The sequence below is a fragment of the Lichenostomus cassidix genome, chromosome 7, assembly GCF_008360975.1.
Source record: "Lichenostomus cassidix isolate B80296 chromosome 7, HeHo_3.0, whole genome shotgun sequence".
In the NCBI taxonomy this organism is placed as follows: Eukaryota; Metazoa; Chordata; class Aves; order Passeriformes; family Meliphagidae; genus Lichenostomus; species Lichenostomus cassidix.
The window spans coordinates 21,452,228-21,471,466 of record NC_139488.1 but is presented as its reverse complement, the minus strand read 5'-3'; the positions used below and the strand labels follow the sequence as shown (position 1 = coordinate 21,471,466).

At 38.8% G+C, this 19,239-nt stretch overlaps 1 protein-coding gene across 5 annotated transcripts in view; it reads left to right on the top strand.

Annotated features, from left to right (window-relative positions):
- The first annotated feature begins 5,458 nt into the window (after positions 1 to 5,458).
- Positions 5,459 to 19,239, top strand: part of TANK (TRAF family member associated NFKB activator) — a 28,132-nt gene continuing 14,351 nt past the window's right edge. Inside the window, exons 1-5 of one of the 5 annotated variants that reach the window (XM_085066644.1) lie at positions 5,459 to 5,598; positions 6,118 to 6,256; positions 10,420 to 10,566; positions 13,637 to 13,745; positions 14,592 to 14,704. In XM_085066644.1, the coding sequence (XP_084922770.1) occupies positions 10,468 to 10,566; positions 13,637 to 13,745; positions 14,592 to 14,704 (321 nt within the window). In that variant the 5' untranslated portion in view covers positions 5,459 to 5,598; positions 6,118 to 6,256; positions 10,420 to 10,467. Of the gene's footprint in view, positions 5,599 to 6,117; positions 6,257 to 10,419; positions 10,567 to 11,666; positions 11,795 to 13,636; positions 13,746 to 14,591; positions 14,705 to 18,404; positions 18,601 to 19,239 lie in introns of those variants that run through there. The other 4 variants (XM_085066645.1, XM_085066646.1, XM_085066647.1 and 1 more) reach the window with 4 other exon arrangements.

The window sequence follows — 19,239 nt, the reverse complement described above, 5'->3', positions numbered from 1 at the left end:
TGTCTTGCCACTCTGATCAAGGTTAGACCAACCAAACTCTCATAGGAAGGTTGTGAGTAAGTATCAAGAAAAGTGCTTTGTTGAAGTCTCAAAACCACCTTTACATTAATAAAAATATTTTTAAATTAACACAAGGAGCTAGAACAACTACATCACAAAATATAGATGACATGGATTAATAATTCCAAATTTTTTTTTCACTCTGCAGATAAACAGAAATATTTATTTTTAAATTCCACTATAACATGCAATCAAATAATGTTGAAATAATTTATATAAACTCCATGTGTCAGGGAAATTATGGATATGGTTTCAGTTGCTTTATCATCTTGTAAAAATCCTTAAGGAAGACTAGAGGTTTTGTTAAAAGATTACACAGAAGAAGGTCACCTTGCTGTGTATTTATATAGACATACTTTCTATTAAGTTTTGTGAGCAGTTAGAATGATATTATGCAGCTGATCCATTGGTCATCATAATTTAATTAGAAACATAGTCAAATTATACACAATGTCTTTGAGAAACCAGATAAAACACACTGGTTATCTTTAATAAACTTGCCCAAAGGTTTTATCTTTGAATTTGATATTCTCAAAATGATAAGAAATAATTCTGAATGGATTTTCCAAGATCTTTTGGGGCTTTTGCAATAGTAACGTTCCCTATACTTCTACAGAATCCTGTCTTTTACAGGAGATTGTTTAATGTAGAGAAATTCCTACACATTTGTATCAGCATGAAGTCATTAACATCAGAACATATGCCACATTGGTTCAGACCCATATTCTCTTCAGCAGTGGCTAGAAATCAATGCCCTGGGAAGAATAAGAACAGGGCAAGCATATGTAATACTTCCTCAGAGTCTTCTCCCAGCTGCCAGCTATTTTCAGGTCAGAGAACTTCCTGAGATTGATGCTGCCTGTCTCTTTAGTTTCCCTCAGTGAATCTCTCAAGTATTTACTTGTCCAATCTCCTCCTGAACACCAATATTTTCACATTCTGAATGGTTCTGACAAGAAGTTCCATAGGTATACTAACAGAGGTCCATTAATGTAATGACTTTGCATCAACACCTGTCTCCTCCTTCTCTCCAAACTTTGGAATTCTATGACACTATGAAAACAAAAATAATACTACGGAATCTGTGATCTTGCTGCACGACACAGCTCCCCTTTTTGCAGGAGAGGAAAAGAGGTCATAAGATTCCAGAAATTAAATGTGTCATTCCAAATACATCTTCCTTGATTTCTTCCGCTCTTACTCTACACTGAAAACCTTCATAGAGGCTTGGGATGAAAAAACCATGCAATAAATAGTACAAAGGTTCTGTATATCAATCACATTTTCTTAAATTAGATACTGTATATAATGTAGTTCTATATAAATCAGCTATCAAGATTAAATGAATTTGAACATGTAACAAAGGGAGAAGGCCTATGTAATGTAGTTGATATCAAAATAGCTCACTTTTTGACATTGACAGATCTAAGGAATTAATGAATGAATGTTTAATTTCCTGAACACTTGTTTCTGTGGCAAAAAGGCACTCATGCTAGAACACAAATTTTTCAATGTGTTTTCCCTACATTGTCCTACAGAACACAGTTTCAACTACACAGTGGTTTGAGGGCAAGTGGGGAGAGACACAGTTATGATAAGATTGAAACAGAGCTCAGGGGTCTGCTTAATTAAGTTTCTTTGGAGCCTAACTAAGGATCAGTGGATTGGCTACTCTTCTCAAAGATGTATTACACTCCCCATCTTGTACTGCCTCTCTGTGTAACACAGGTTATATTCTATATAGAGGAATAGCATTTGTTTTACAAAGCTGTTGCTACTTTCTTTTGGTGTCATTATCATCCCGGGCTCTTTCTTCACAACATATTAAAAAGTATGTATTATATTTGGTACAACAGTTGCTATGTATGTTAACTGTTCCCACGCATGCAGGGTTGCCTGTTCATGCACTGCTCCCTTTTCATGCAGGGTAACCTTTCTCCAGGGTAGGGAGACTCCAGAAATCATCAACATCATTTATGGAAATAAAGAATGTTGCACTGGGTCCAAAACCAGTTTGCAGGCTGTTTCTGCTAAAGTCTTTGTTTCAGAGAATGACTGTCTGCTCACAGTTGCATTTAAGGAAGTTCTTCAGTTGGGTATTTCTCAGTGGAAGTTCCCAGATAATATTAGTCATAAGAAGTACTGAAGTACAAAACCACATTTCATAATCCTGTCGACACTCCTCCAGGCAACATAAAGATTTCTTATACTGTTACCAGAGGTATGAAAATCCAAACTTTTTGCTCCTACTCTTTGTAAAGACAATGAGCAAATTACACCTATCAACTTCAGCATTCAGATACACAGAAAAAGTATCAGACACTACCTTTATGTTCCTTATAGAGCTCTTAATCTGTATCTCTGCATTTTGATTAAATATCCTTTAATTTCTAAACCCAGGCTTTGTCTGTTACAACCTATGGACAAATTACATACTAACGTTTACACAGGCTCATCAAGTAACTACTCCTGATGTGGGGAAAAAATAATCAGCCTCGCATTTCATTCACATTAAGGAACAACAACATTTGGTCTTAATTAATCCACAGTTCTCATTTTCTGACCAGGAAAGGCGTTTCGAGATCAAAACACGCTTTTTGTTCAGTTAAAGCAGCAACGACCGATTAAAAGAACCGCAAAACAGCACAGAGGAGCAGAGACTCTTTCAGCACCCAGCACACTCCTTTGGGACCACAGTTTCTAAGTCCTGGAAAAGGTTTAACATCTTACGTGAGCCACCTAGTGTCTAAACGAATGGCTACATTAACAACTTGCAAGAAACATTTTAACCTCTTTCTGTTAGAAGCCAATTTGCATTTATAAGCTTTCAAAATGATACAAAGCAATCAGGTGAAACCTTTGATGAGCTACAGCCTTTTGTCAGCTGCTCCAGCACCAGCCTCCCCTGAAAGCAGTGAGTTCCTCCTGAGACCGCGCAGTGTAACCAACGAGCACAGTGTTAACACATCAGCACAGACTAAGGAAAATTCCTGTTAAAATACCATTTCAGAAAGCAATGTCAAACAGCAAACTGCATATAGATGATAGATATAGCTTTTAAATAGGCTGCTTGACCCACTGAGAGTAAACCTGAATATTCGCAATGAAAAAAGTATCAACTTGCTAATTCCCAAGCACCAAGAAAAAAACCAAACCCCCTCCCAATAACAACAAAAAACCCCACCCTGACTTTCTAAGCATACGTAGTCAAAATAAGACTTTGTCTGACTCTGAAGACAAAGTGAAATAAAATAGTAAAAAACAAGAAGCTCTTCACCACCACTACTGAACCCTAGTTATGTGGTTTGCAACTGTTTTTAAGATTAGTAAACTCCAAAAATCTTAAATAATTTTTAAATACACCGACATATGCATCTTCTTTCCAGCTACCTTGTGAGGACTACATACAGGAAAGCAATCCTGCCTTGACAGTGAAATAAAATTGTGAAATATTGATGTGGGGCAGAAATATAGAAAGTTGTTCCTGGAATAGCTGTATGGAAGGGAATACAGAAACAGAAGAGGAGGAAGCAGAAAAACAAAGAAAAAGAAAGAAAGATGAGGAAGAAAAGAACAAAAAGTAATTAAGTAATTGACTGTAAAGCAGAAAAACACTCTAAAAGATCAAAGTCAGAGATCAAGTTAGCTATGAAATAGAGGTTTTGTATTATTTTCATGGGTATTTTTATTTTCTTCTATTTAATTTATTCAAAGGTTGGAGGAATCTAAGAATATCAAGATGGGTTACTGTAAAGCTTGTAATATACACCTTATTGTATTGGGGGAGGAAATATAAAGCAAGAAGGCACTAAATAATGAAGACAGAGGAAAGAACAACTTCTCTTGTGCTTTACTGTGAAGGAATATTACTGATAAAGCACTGAGGTTAATGTATGTGATTTGAAAAGTCATGTTTGTTGATGGTTGCCAGTTTTGCTCTGCTGAGTTTGAGTCCTTGACAGCAAATTTTCATTAAGTACATTTCTAGACTTTAATAGTGTTTCAGAGCTGGTACACATGTTATGGCTCTTTTTGAATTCAGGTAGCCATAATCTTAGTTGATGCATCATCAGATATCATCATCAGATAACACCCACTTGTACTTTTCTGTACATTATCCCTTTTTAAATATAGCATCAGTTAAATTATGTTGCATATATGGATCTGAATTTAAGAAATGCGGGTTTTATTTCAGCTGAGATATGCATTAGAATTTTAACTGCATAACTACTTGCGAAGACTGAATAAAAACGTAACATGTAGAATTAAAGGAAACTATAGTCTTTTTTGCCCACACCCTACTTTATATTCTTAAAACCTGATTGAACGAAAACTTAACTTGGTTATCTCAAACACTGTCTCTGAAAAAGGAAATTGAATGCCCCTTTCTTGGAAACGTTGAAAGAGCAAACTCCCTCTGAACCTTAATAGTTCATTAGGACCTCACCTGAAATGCTTAAAAGTGGCCAAACAGGAAGTACATTTATAGGCTCATTAAGCTGTCTGCCTGAAAGTCTCTTTACCCTTCGTACAGGCCAGAACAGACCAAAAGAGTTGCTAAAGACATAGCAGGAAAGATAAATCATAATGGAAATCATCTTCAAAAGAGCACAGAGAGCAACACCTGGCTACTTTTTCTGTGGCAATGTTTGAGCTCATTCCTCAGACTTCCAAGGGCAGGCACCCGGGATAGGTGGGTTATGACAGCTGGAATGCAGGTTCTGATCTGTGATTGGCAAAGGGAAAAGCTCTGCCCTAGCAGCAGAAACACCACAGCTTGGCTGCCTGGATATGTTCACTGGGGTTCAGAGACGGCCGGGATTAATTCAAAATCTGTAGTGCTTCTCTGCTGCTGGCTCTGTGACGGGATCCTGGGCAAGCATGTAACAAACGCCTCATGTTCTCCCATCAGCGCCCATCCTCCTACACACCTTCAGGAAAAAAAGTTTTACGTGTGACCTAAAGAAAGAAGGACTTGTAGCAGTAGCAAAATTAAAACTGTGTTTAAATCCATTATATTCTTACCCATAAAATTCATTGCCTGCATGCAATAAATGCAGCGGGGGAAAACGCCACTGTAGTAACTTACAACAGTCCCTTCAGACAGAAACTACCTGAGCATGAAAAGTATATAACAAATGTGACTATTGTTATTTACGAATCACTCTAAGTCATGGAAAGACAGAAATAGGAGAGGGGTGTGGAAGTCGGGAGCAGCACAGACCCTGCTCGAGAGGTCTTCTGCAGCCAGGCAGAAGAGGCAGCGCACGACAGCCGGAGCCGAGCGGACAGGCTCCCATCCTTGCTCGGGGTGGGGCGGACGAGGAAGGTGCCATCGCGCGAACCCGGCGCGTCCGGCGGCTGCTGCCCTGCCCTGCCCTGCCCTGCCCTGCCCCGACCCGCGGCCGGCGCGGGCAGCACCCCGTCACAGGGCGGGGAGAGGCACGGCAGGAAGTCGGTTCTGGTTCCTGGGTTAAGGCGCCCGGGCAGGAGCGAGCGCCCTGTGCCGGGAGCGGCCGCGGGCTCCGTGAGGCGCTCGTAAGTCCGAGTGGCTTTGGCACCCAGGCGCTCCTCGCCCTCCCGCGGGAGCGGCGGGGCTCGGCCGGGGCCGGAGTGCGGACCGGGCGCTCCCGGGCTGCGCTTCCGCCCCTCGCTGCCGGGGCTGCCGCTGCCCCCGGGCTGCCGCTCGGCCCGGCTCGGGAGCGGGGCCGGGGGCGCGTCGCTTGCGTGCGGAGGCGCTCCGGGAGCGGGGAGCCGGGGACGGGATCGGCGGGCTCGCTGGCGGCAGGCCATGGCCGGGGGGCGAGCGCAGGGGCAGGAAGAGGCGGGGAGCGAAGCCCAGCGCTGCGGGAATCACCGTCCCCAGCCCTGAGCGCACAGGGGCTGTCCAGCCGGGACCTGCTGTGCCCTGAGGGGCTCCTGCTGTGCTAGCGACGCGTCCCGCAGTCGGGCAAAGCAGGAATTGCGTTTTTCTACTCAGAAAAAATAAGGGAAAAAAACTTAACAGAAGGAAGGTTCAGTGAGCTCTCAGTCTCTCACAAATGATTACCTCAACAGGTTTCCAGTTCCCAAGAAGATGGTAGTGTAACTTACAAAGTAGTTCAACCAAAAAATCTGTTTTGAAAGCAGAAATATGTAGAGAAGTACTTGCAGCTGGATGGCATCTGTGTTCTCATCTCTCATGAACCTATGAGAGGTAGGAATTGGTATTATGAATTAATGTGTATATACACATGATTAGCTAAAACTTTTTTTAAAATTTAAGCTGTTTTCTGAGGCAGTATGAAAACTAGTATGAAAACTAGTGCACTGTGGAGCTAGGATTGCAGCAGAAATATGTTGCTGATCTTTGTGTTGGAGCCTTTTTGATATTGCCTCAGAAAATGCATATTATTGTTCCTTTTTTTCCCCCACCTTTATGAGCAAAATGTTTCTGATTTCAAGGAAGTATTTTAAGATAATCTGCAGGTTTCATTTGGTTTGTTTACTTAAAAGTTTGTTTTACAACATTTGCAGTACCCAGTGGTTATCCAGTGTTCAAATCTTTACTCCAATATGAAATTCCAGTTCTCACTGCCATAGCTCCAGCAGCACAGCAGTCACAGGTATTCTCATTTGCAGGACAACCTCTGGAAGTAATCTCTTCCTCTAGTTCTAGCCCTATTAGAATAAATGCAGCATTTTGTAATGCTGCATCTCCGCTGTCTACATTTGCTGTTAATGATTGTGAAAGTCGTTAGGATCTAATGAATATCCAGAATGTAAGTTGCTAAAGATCAGGGTTGTCAGCTTTGGGCTGAATTATGTTCCAGTTTCTGTTTGGATACAGCATAACTAAGCATAGCTGATTAAAATAGCAGGGATATTTGGGTTGAGGTTTTTTAGTTTGTTGGTTTTCAGGGGGGTTTTTTAGGGCTGTTCAGAGGAGGTTTTTTTCCTCCCAAGTTGGATGCAGGGAGAAGGGTAAATGACAAGGAACAGTTGGCAAATTCCCTGATAAATATTGATGCCTATGGAGGAGAAGCAGGAAAATGAGCCAGTTTTTCTAACTGCAAGGAGTTCTGGATATGAGACAGATAACATAAGAAGCAGTTATTTATTCCAGCAGCAGGCAATCCAGGGTGTGACTACAGAGTAGTTTAATCCAATCTAAATCTAGACTGCGGCAGTCCTGCCCACGGCTAGTCGCATGTTCCCACTGCCTCCTTGTGCTGGTAGTAGTGCTCCAGCAGCCTTGCAGTGAGCTAGCTCCAGTTTTAATTTCGAGGTTGTTTTTTTTAGGGGGTTTGTTGATGCTTTTTTGAGGAAGTAGGGAGCTACTTTGGCATACTCAACTGTGTAGCATAGAAATACTAATAGCAGTACCAGTAAGCAGCAAAAATACCCGGCCAGAGATGGGGGAAGGCCAGCCTATCCTTCTCAGTGGCAGTGCAGACTTGTGACACTGTTACATAACTGTGACTTCATGTTACAATTCGAAGCCAGTGCTGTTGTTGAACACAGGAGTTCTGTCTGCCTGTTGCCGATGTTTCCTGTTCCTGTGCAGGCTTCCTTGTGTTTCTGCCTGTTGCTGATGTTTCCTGTTCCTGTGCAGGCTTCCTTGTGTTACTGTGCCATCTGAAATGATCTGTGGATCTGATCTGCATTAAAACTAATGCAGCAAAAGTACATTTTGTATTTAGTTTTACACTAGATTGATTTGCTGATATGGTTTACATTAAGGTTGCTTGTGCTGGAAGAAAGGAAGGGGCAAGGTCAAAGAAAAAATGAATGTCTAGGGTATGGGGCAAATATAGGACAAATTCTTCTAGTTACAATGCCATCTTAAATTGTCACTGATACTGATTTTCACTGACCCTTTCTTACTGCATGGAGTCTGAATTTTAGGGAGCTACCAGTAAATTGGTTTTGCATACAAAGTAGAAAATCAGGTGCAGTGCTACAGTTCTGCTGTTGGATCAATTACTTTTGATACCATTAGTCCAGATGACAGTAGTACTCTTTGTTAATGTTCCCAGTCTCAATAAATGAGTAATTTACTGAGACTGGGAACATTTGGTATAAATTTTAAATACTGTTTTTCAAATGGAGGTTTGAATTTGAATTCATGAAATTAAATTAATCTTCATTTTCTGTTAACTCTGAGTCACATGGAGCTGAGCCCTATTTCCTCCATTAGAAGCTTAACATAATTTCTTAAATCTCATTGCACTCATTTTTTGAAGTTCCCTTTCAGGGACAGTACAGGACATGCCATTTACTAGGTAAAGTGTTAACAGTGGAGGATTTCAGAAGAGTACAAAATCAATACTGATGCAAACTTTGCAAGCTTTTAAAGAATGTGAGAATACCCTTTTAGTCACTCTCAGTCACTTTCAGCAATAACAGTGTCCTCTGCAGTCTAGCATCTGTCCCCAAAGGCAGATGTAATGTCTGATTTTATTCACTGAACTACATAGAACAGTCCTTCATTTGACTGAAAGAAAGCCTACCCCATTTAGTTAAAGTTGTGACCCAGGTATGAGAATGAATATTCCATTTAGTAAAGGAATAGCATTTGGAGAAGGAAGGAGGTGGATGAAATAGCCTGTGTTACTAACAATGCTTTGAGACAGTATGCACAGACTGAGATTATAAATGACTGAACCTCGTTTAGGAAAACAAAACAAGTCAAAACAAACCCTTTCATATGAAACAATGCAGTCCTTTTATGAAAAACTTATCAACTTGGATTTCAGTAACACTTGTCACATCAAATGATCCCTAAAAGATTCCAAGTTATTAAAGAATTCACTTTCCTGCTGTTAAAGTACAGCCATGTCAGAGTTGAGATACAGTCGCTTTTCCTGTAGGAACACATTGGTAAAATAAAATTTGCAGGACAAAAAATAAAATTTGTCCACACAGTAGTCTGTTGAACATTCTAGAAAGGTCAGGCCACATTTCTGTATTCAAGCCCTAAGATAAGGAAGATACTCAAAAGCAAGGAAATGTTAACAAAATCTTCAAGCTTCAGGCTTCGGAATTTTGAGCAGGGTCCAAGGCAAGTTATCCTCATTCTCTTCTTGCTTGGCTTATCCTCATGTGACTGCACCACTTTCTTTAGTAGTATTTGTGGTTCATGCATAGTCCCAGAAGATAGTGAGAGATGATACTGATAGTCCACACTGCTTTAAATACTAGGAGAGATGATTTTCTTCTTTTTTTTTTGGGGGGGGGGGAGTGAGACTTCACTAACTTGTTCTCTGCTGTATTTATGCTAAATTTTGATCTTAAAATTAGTATCATATATTACTATAGAAGCTGTAAAAAATGACCTGTCTTTGCAAAGTTCTTGAAATTAGAGTCTGTGACATTTAATAGTGTTGTAGTCTTATGTGTCAAAGTTCATAAGCTGTACTTTTGGAAGTGTCACTGAAATTGTACACAAAGTGTAAAAAGTTCATAATATTGTGTGAAAAGGTCCAAGTCTTGATAATTCATACTGGTTAGCATTATTGATTTTTAGATAAAAGAGGTTTTAACTCGCCTTGTAGGGTAGCTTGTGTTGACATTTTCAAGTTTGGCATGGAATAGGATAGGTTTGTATGACCTAATTGAGTTTTTATCTTTTTATTTCTTAATGCTGATAGGAAAGATGTGTGCTAATGTCTTTACAAACAATTCCACGGGTGAAGGTATGGGTATTAACGTCTTTGAAATGAGGTTTAATGTCTCTACCAACTTCAAGCCTCTGGTTTGTTACAGAGCCCAGATAGTTTGACTCCTGGATTAGACAAATGGGCCCCACAAGCCTGAGTTTCTGAACTTTGGGGGAAGATGATGAGGTCAAGGGGGGAATATGTGGTAGGTAGTTTAGGAAGGCTGTACCTTCCTAGTACCTCAGCCAATGGGGAAAGGAAGAGGGCAACATGAGGCCAGGAGTTTGGGATAAAAGGAGGCTGCGTCCTCCAACACCTTGAGAGAGAAAACCCCGCAGTCTTATGACTCTCTCTCTTCATCTGACTAAAATTGCCGGACTCCTCTCTCTCCTGTATGGACACTGGCTTTTCATAGTGTCATTTTTCTGCACAATGCCAAAAGCTGAATTTAGTTTTGTTAGTTAATGCTGTCTTAATTTCATAGTTATGCAAACATTAAACTTTTGGAGATCACATAAAATCAGGTAACTGGTGATCTGTGCCAATTTTAAGTGTCAGTCTTAAACACTGTAACTACATATACATTTACACATTCTATGCTAAACACACTGCACGTATTACTTGAATACAATAGTGGTACAAGTCATGCTATATATGTTTTTAGTTACATACTACTGCTTCTTAGTGTTCTCTCTTTTTTCTTCTGATTACTTTTCAGGTCTGCTAACTTGACCATCTTTCCAGTGATGAAACAACATTGGGAATTATGGACAAAAACATTGGAGAGCAGCTTAACAAAGCTTACGAAGCATATCGACAAGCGTGCATGGATAGGGACCATGCTGTGAAAGAATTACAGCAAAAAGTAAGTGTTGGGATCTGAGTTCTATCTTTAAAGCCATCCTTCCCCCATGGAGGATGGTAGTACATGAAGATACTTTAGCTATGCACCATTTAGTGCATCTGTTAAAGTTGGAAATTGCCATTATGAAACCATGCCAGTACACTGCAGAGTAATTCATTAGGCTTTGAATTTAGTAAATGAGTTTCCGTTTTTTGACCTTGAATTTTTGGGGTTTTTTATTAGTTTTAAAGGTTGGAAAAGTGTTGTCTGTTTTGGGCAATTAATGAAGACTTCTAATATAAACAGCACTATATATATATGAAATTTACCTAACTTCAGTGAAGTACTTTTTGAAATTTAATTTGCATTCTTAAAAATTATTTTATATTATTAATATAAATAGCTTAAACAGTTTTTTTAAATGTACCTGAAAGTTGCTAGAATAAATATTCCTCTTTTAAAAATAATAGCCTGTACATTTATTCTTCAATTGTGAAGTAAAAGATTTTGAAGGCATTCTGACCAGCAAGAAGCACCTTTGAATTTTTACTTAGTCTGTTGCAGAAAACATTAGTTCAGTCAAAACTCCTCTAGAACTTCTCAAGTAGGACAGCATATTGCAAAGCTATCAGGTTAGGGCTTTGTCACAGTCATTTTATCATGCATATTCTGCCCGGCAATGGAACCTCTGCTACAGGAAGATTTGAATGTTTTTGGTGCTACAGAACTTTCTGATACTTAGTAGAATTGGTAGGCTGGGACTTTGTTCAGGGCCTGATGAACCATGTTCCATGTCAAGTTATGGAGCAGTAGTAGAATTGGAAGCAGGGAAGGATTTAATAGAGAATATTCTGATATCTGGAACCAATATTGCCATCTCCTTGCATGGCAAAATAAACTAGCCAAGGCATCACAGAACACATTCAAGTCAGTCATGAGTGCAGTCATCCACTGTGCAGTCTGTCTCTATTCATAGTCTTGCAGCAGTGCTGGTGTAAATCTGTAGAGGTTTCTATACATAACAAGCATAAGTAGTGTGATTTTGTGCTGAAATTGCAACTAATTAACTAAAGGCAAGACATTTTTGAATGTTTAGGGATCTTTTAAATTCTGTCTCTTAGGATGAACTATTAACTATTTGAAGGAAAGCCAGTTAAGTTAATACTCCTGAATCATCTAAAAGTACGTGAAAGAAATCTTCTGACCAAGAAACAAGGCATCGATTACAAGATCAGATAGTCCTTCTAAGGTCTATGCAAGAAAAGCAGAGAAGTGTGAGATCATCAGTGCTAAGTGAACTACATGCTTGCAAGATTGCTCTCTGTGTTTTCACTGGTTCAGAAATTAAAAATCTAAGCTTTTCATAAAGGATTACTACTAGTTTAAATCTTTGTCCTAATCAAACTTTCAGTCATTGAATTTTATGATTTCAAAAGAGAACAAAAGTATTTTTTCAAGAAGAATTGATACTAAAATTACTTGGGTTTTTAAATTTGTGTTGCTGGCTTTTTAAACCAAACTCCTGGTTTTTGAATGACCTTTGTACAGTGCTTTACTCTAGTTACTTCCTCTGTTCATTGTGTGGCCTCCACGCACTGTTGGATTGTCCACCATGCTGTTGTTAACAGTTTACTACTTAAGTTACCGATAGGCCACTTGTTTTGCCAGTCTCTAGAGCTGGGAGCCATGTCAAGCACACAGAAGCCAGAGTCATCTCGGCCAGATGGTGTTTGATACAGATGGATGGTTGGTTGTCATGCAGATCTTCTAGTTGGTAACTTGTTGCTGCCATCTGACTCAAGGAATAATTTGTGCACACTGGCTGTCAAAAGCATCTTCTCTTCTGTCTGTTTTAGCTGTCATGTCTGTGCTCTGTACAGAAGTGTTGACAAGACATTGCTGTTGTACATTTTCAATTTGGTTCTCAGTGATTTTTCTGCTTCATGAGGTCTCTTATAGCTGCTGGAGTGTACTGCTCTTTGATCACTCTTTTTTTTCTCTTTTTTTTTTTTTAAACCCAACAAAAAAACTCTCTCATAGTACAACTACTACCTGGCCTTTTAAAATAAATTTTTCTTGTAGATTTTTTTCCTGCCTGCTTTACAGACAAACACAGCGGACAGGAGGAGGGTATGGAATTTAAACCTGGCTGAGACTTGAGAAGTAGATAGCACTATGGATAAACTATGAACAGACATGTAAACAATGCTGAGTCTTGTCCCAGATGGTGACACGTGGTGACCTGTTCAGTAATAGACATATTCCTAATATCAGAAAAATTCAGTGCATTCCTGAAAGTTTTCTTGTTGGGATTTCACAAGTTTTCTTGCTTGTTTTTAGCACTGCTGTAACTGCAGCATTAGGCATGTGCTAATGAAATAGTAATTTTGAATATTAGCATCTTCCTGCCAACTGGCCATTCATTCAATTAATGGACTGTCTAGCAAAATTTATACAGTCTGGTGAAATACAAGCAGTATTGTTAGAGGAGTCTATGTGGCCTGTTATAGCATGAGTTGTAGTATTGGAGACAAAGGATGGGGTTTTTTGCTTACCATCCTCCCCAGCCCCATTAGGTTAGAAAAACAAGTCCACTACGTTCAAAGAAATGGAAAAAACTGTTCACAGGCAGTCAAAATGATTTACAGAATATCCGTTGTATGGAATAAACAATGTTGTTGTTTTCCATTTGAAATCTTTCTTTTTAAAAGCCTATTTTTATATAATTCGTTAGAAAATATGGGGGGGTGGAAATTACTTCTTTCTGTAGATAAGCTAACTGACAAGCATTCTGAAGAATATGAAAATTTTAATTTTAAGCATGATGTATTCTGTCTGTAAATGAAGAATCCTAACCTAAAAGTTACCCTTTACAACTGCCACAGCTGAAAGTTATTAAAACTCAGGGTTTATTTCCTATAATACCTTTTCTAATCTGTACAGTCCCAAAAAGATGGACTTGGCAAAGGTTTTTACACAGAGGACCACAACCACAGTTATCTTTAAAAATCAGAGCTGCTTTTTATATGCCAAATAGGAGACCCCTAGTCAAAACAGAGAAAGATTAATGCTAATTAAATTATATTTGCAGACAGAAAACTACATGCAGCAAATACGTGAACAGCAGGAAAAGATAGAGCTTCAAAACAGCATTATTGCAGAACTGAATTCACAGTTGGCTGCTCAGAATGCTAATAGAGGTATGTACTCCAGTTTGCACATTATTGCTTTTTATGCTGTGTTGCACTGATGAATACTTCTGACTTTGTTGCTTCAGTTTTTACAATATACATATTTCAAATGAGTATCATACTTTCCTGTGAATGTGAGAGTTAACACAAATGTGCTGTTTCAAGATCTATTTATAAAATCCAACACTTCTGGGGTCTCTCTTTATCCTCTTCAAGAAATTGTGAGATTTTCTTTAGAGGTAGAACCTGCTTACACTGAAGCCAATAAAAGTTATGAAAATATAGGTTCAAATAGTTCACAATTTTTAAAAATTGTCACGTAATTAATTTTACACGTATCTGTTAAGAAGTTTATCTTGGGTTGTTCTAGATGTGAGTGCTATGATTATATGTCTTTTATATGAGATGAATCTTGTGATGCTAATCATATTGCATAACTAGAGCTTTATAAGCAGGTAATTCTCTTTCAAATGAAATAGTCATTGATGGATAATTTTTCACTGTTTGACTGTATTACACAAATAAGAGAAAAGAGTCAAAGTAACCATGTGTTAATCTGCCATGCTCATTAAATATTTATTCACACTAGCCTAACACTCCTGGTTTTCATAAATACTAGCAAAGTGGCTGACTTTTATTTTTAAGAGTACATGTACATTTCTTTATTGCCGATTTAGTCTTGCATTGTCTCTAAGCACAGAATTTGAGTTCTCTTGCTTGTTTCATATGAAGGCTTGCTCAAAGAACATAAAGAAGTTAATGTAAGTCTAGCTTCTTTTAATTTTTCTTGTACTTAGAAGCTGGCTGTGAAAAATGTAGTGAAAGTCAGTTGCTTTTTTTTTTTTTTAATTTAAGGCAATGCGCATCCTTACATTCTGATGCATGAAGACATCGAAACATCCAACTTAACTTTCATCCAGCTCTCTGAAAAACTGAACATAGCAAAGCAAAGAGAAAAACACTTAAAGGTATGTCACCTGCAGTATGTTTAACGTAAGTTCACTTTGTGCTGTGATTATACTGTGAAAACCTAAAAGATAAGTGAGATTTTTACTGGTGCCTTTGAACTGCATGTGAAGTGCATGAGTGTTGTGCCCCTGCAGCCTTTTTAGGTGCACTAAGCATTATCTTCAGTCCTTCCCAGTGAAATCTCTGTTTGGCCATCAAGCTCCCTAGAACAGTTTTGATCATAAAGCAGGAACTTAGTTGCTTATTTATTAACTTGCCAAAACCCAAAAAAGGGCTTTTTCTTTCTCACAAGAGCATTTCACATTGCAAATGGTCTCTGTATTTTTGCAAGAAATGGGGACTCTGCACTCAAAAAGTGGTGGAGTGGAAAGTGAATGATCCATTGCTCCAGAGATGCTGATTTGTTTGGGTTTTTTAAATAGCCACTGCTAAGATGATGTGTCTTTTGCCTCTCCTCACTGAAGTAACATTAAGATTTTCACTACAGCCTATTGAGTATAACAGGAATAAGAGTAAAGTAATAGCGCAGAATAGCTGGGAAATGGATTTTACGTATTGAGAAAAGACAGTGACAGAGATGCACAAAGTTGCGTTGTTCTTATCGTAAATCATCTCACTGATGCTTTTGACAACTATCTTATAACATAAAGTCTCTTATTTTTGAATGTGAATCTCCATAGCTCCATAGCAGAGACTCTGTAAGGGTCGTAAAAAGACCCTTGTGAGAAATCAGGCATTAGAATTAAAAAGAATCAATTTCAGGTTTTCTTTCCTATGCTACAAACAAATTAATTATGCTAAATTCTCAGAAACACATTTTTTATCAGAAATGTTAATCAAAAAGTAATTTGATTGGATTACTGGTGCTTGCTTAATTATCCTCAAGGAATCTTATATGAGACTAAGCCTTTGCAAATGTTGTAAACATATTGTCCGCAAATATTTATATATGCTCCTTTTCTATTTAAAAGAAAGTCCTTATATAATTTTTCTACACTAGAATCTGTAATAATAAGATGTCATTTCTTTCTTAATCTTTTCACTTACTTGGATTAAAACACAGCTGAAGGGTTAATTCTTGGATGGAACATATTTGCCTATTTTTGGAGCTCACTGTCTTGAGGTGGATAAAAATTATGTCTTACAGTTGCACATGAAGATCTGACCAACTCTAATATTTCATACTCTTGTTTCTGAATGCTTACTAAAGAAAATTGTTTAAAGCAACTTAGTCATATAATGAGCTAGAAATGAAAGAAAGCTGTGTTATCTGTTCTTCTTATGGGGAACATGACACTGAAATTATGTGATCTATACAGGAGATTATAGGCAATGCAGGAGAAGCTGGAGTCATTATTTCAGGAGCTATTTTCCTAATGGAATGTAGGTTATTTTATTTATCTGCATATTTGTTTTGTGTTGCCAGTTACTGCAGTTACCTCTCAGCAACAGGTATTTTATCTGGATTTTGCCAGTTACTGCAGTTACCTTTCAGCAACAGGTATTTTATCTGGATTTTGCTGCTTCTGTTCCATGAACAGAAATATTTCTGAAATATCCTCTTGCAGAATCAACTATATAAGTCTATCTGCATTTAAACCCAGGCACATTGCTATTCAAATAAGGTCTTTTCAGAGGGGATGTATAGATATTTAAACCCATGCAAATTTGGGTTGACCCAGCCTATTCTATGTTCCTGTTGCTGGGAAAAAGCATGGATCTTGAGGAAAACATGTTTAACTGGACAAAGGCTGCCTTCTGCAGAGGCAAGGGGATATATTTGCACCATCTGTCCGATGCAAGGAGGACTCTAATGTTTGGTATTGTGTCTAGTAAACTTGCACTAATCAGGCAAGGGTGATACAAAAATGTCCAGATAGCACAGCCGAGGCACACACACTTCTGTTAGCTCTGGCTGTGTCTTGGCCATGCCATTCATGGCTATGAGTGAAGATACACAGCAGTCTCTCTACACAAGTTCTCATTTTATTGAATAAAAAAAACCCCACAGTAGTCAGCCAGTGGAATTCATGCTTCAAGGGAAAATTGGACAACTCGATGGAAAAGACATCTGTTGAGAGTTAATAAATACATAGAAACTATTACAGCAAAGATCTGGGAATTTATTAATGGATGTATCATGCATGTCTCCTGTTTTCTTGCACTTTTTTTTCGCCCCAGATGTCACATTTTGACACCTCTTAGACTGAAAATCCATCATCCTGTCACTGACCCAGTATAGTTTTCTTGTACCTAATTCAATAAAGTATTGGCTTTTTCAGGTACTGAAATCTGAAGTTCAAATATTCTATTTGAAAGCCTGCACTTTTCTAATCATATTCTATCTACATTCTGCTCTAAATCAAATAAACTAGTCCTACAGCCAGTGTCCTCTACCGTGTCCTTGAAATTCAGTGTCTCTCCCGTGGCTGGAGGTGCCTGGGTTTACTGATACCTTTTGAAACTGTCATTTGCTAAGTCCAGTGGGATTTTTCAGTGGCCTGTATTCTGTCCTGCTGTAAAGTTAATAGAAATCCTGAATTGACTGTAATAGGTGCATGATTAGAGCTTAACTTCCAGAGGTATAAAATGAGGGAGGGGCTATCATTTTAATTTTTTCTAGTAGGTGACCAAACTTCTGTATTTTAAATGCTGTTTTCAAGTTCTGTTGCCTATGTGTCATAAAATGTTTTAAGATTTTTTTTTTGTTCACATTTGTCTTCACTGAAAGAGGTGAGTGGACCAGATTGGCATGGTGGTCAGTACCAAACTATATACAAGAGTACCAAAATTTTTCAGCCCTCTGCTTGAGAAGACCAAAGGGACCTATATTGTTGCCTGGTTTTGAGACCTTGGCTAAATTTTGTCAAGTGGGAAGAATTTGGATCCAGCTACTGTCTCAGAGCCAAAGCTGTGCAGCAAACAAAAACCTTAGACATGTCAAGCTTCTACTTTTTAGTACAGTCAGACATCAGAATTCTTGTCAACTCAATAAGACATGAAGCTAAAGTCAATGCCTGTGACAAGAAAACATGCTCATGATCCCTTTTTGCTGGTTCAAGAATCTCAGTATTAAACACTGTGTGGAATTTGTTCATCAGAGTGTCTTGTCCCATGAAAACGTGGAGGAAACTTTGTGTCCGGAAGGAATGATGCATATGTTATACAAAACTGTTCATCCTGCAATAAATGTTTAGGTCTTCTTTTTTGTGCAGGACATAAGCAGAGGAATGGCGGATGTATGGTAGCCATCTTTATGTTCTAAATTATGGTGCTAAAATGACTTACATAACTAAGAGCAGCTACTGCAACAGTCTTGTAGAGTTACATATTCCAGTCCATAACAGCTTCTCTAGTGTCACTTTGTTTCCTGTCCTTAATGCAAAGAAAGCTGTACTGGATTTTTTGCTGGCTGATAATTTTGTGCATTTAGCTGTTCTTTGCTGCTGGTATGATGTATGCAGTAGGATTAGGCCTTAATATAAGATATAAGAAATTCTGGTATTGATAGCCTTTTCTCCCATTGCTTCATCTGTTTAATCTATCTCTACCCAATAATAGAGAAGAGTTTGTGGGGAAACTGTTAAAAGTCACAGTTAATATTCCTTGAGACCACTTACAGTTCATCAGTTGAATTGTGTTTTTCCTTGAAACAACCTGACCATTTGTTTGTTTTAGGAAGCCACTGAAACAGCCATTATAGCACACTTCAGGGAAAAATTAAAGGACCTGCCTTTGCTGCAGTGCAGTCTGGGGACAGCAGCTCTACTGGAAAGGAGCTGGGATCTTGTTAGACAGCAAGCTGAGCATGAGCCAGGAGTGTGTCCTGGCAGAAAAGAAGGGCAACAGCTTCCTGTGTTGTATTAACAGGAGCACAGCTAGCACACCCAGGGAAGTGAGTATCTCCCTCTGTTCAGCATTCACTGGACTGCATCTACTATATTGGGTTTAGGGACCTCCAGTAGAGGAAAAACACTGACAAACTGCAGTGAGTTCAGAAGAAGCCCCACTGAGATAAGTGGAGGCTTGAGTACATAGCCCATGAGAAGCTGTGGAAACTGCACTTGTCCAGCCTGGAGAAGAGGTGGTTTCAGGGGAAGCTAACAGCATTCCCATACCTACATTCAGGTTATCAGGCAGATAGAGCTAGGCTCTCTAGGGTGGGGCATGGCAAGAGGGTAAGATACAATGGGCAGATGACACAGGAAAGGTTCAGACTGAACACAGGGGAAAACACTTCACCATGAGGACAGCCAGGCATTGGAAAAGGTTGCCCAGAGAGGTTGTGCAGCCTCCATCCTTGGGAAATTCAAGACCAAACTGAGTAGCCTGATCAGACTTGATTTGATTAGAAGCTAGAGAACCTTTGAAATCCCTTCCAACTTCAGTCATTCTCTGATCCTATAAAGACTCTGCAAAAGAAAAGATACTGATCTGTTCATAATACATATTTAACTACTTTGCTGGCAGCTAATACTAGCGTGCTTAAAAGATCCATTGTGTTGCCAAATACTTAACTGAGCAGGTATCACCT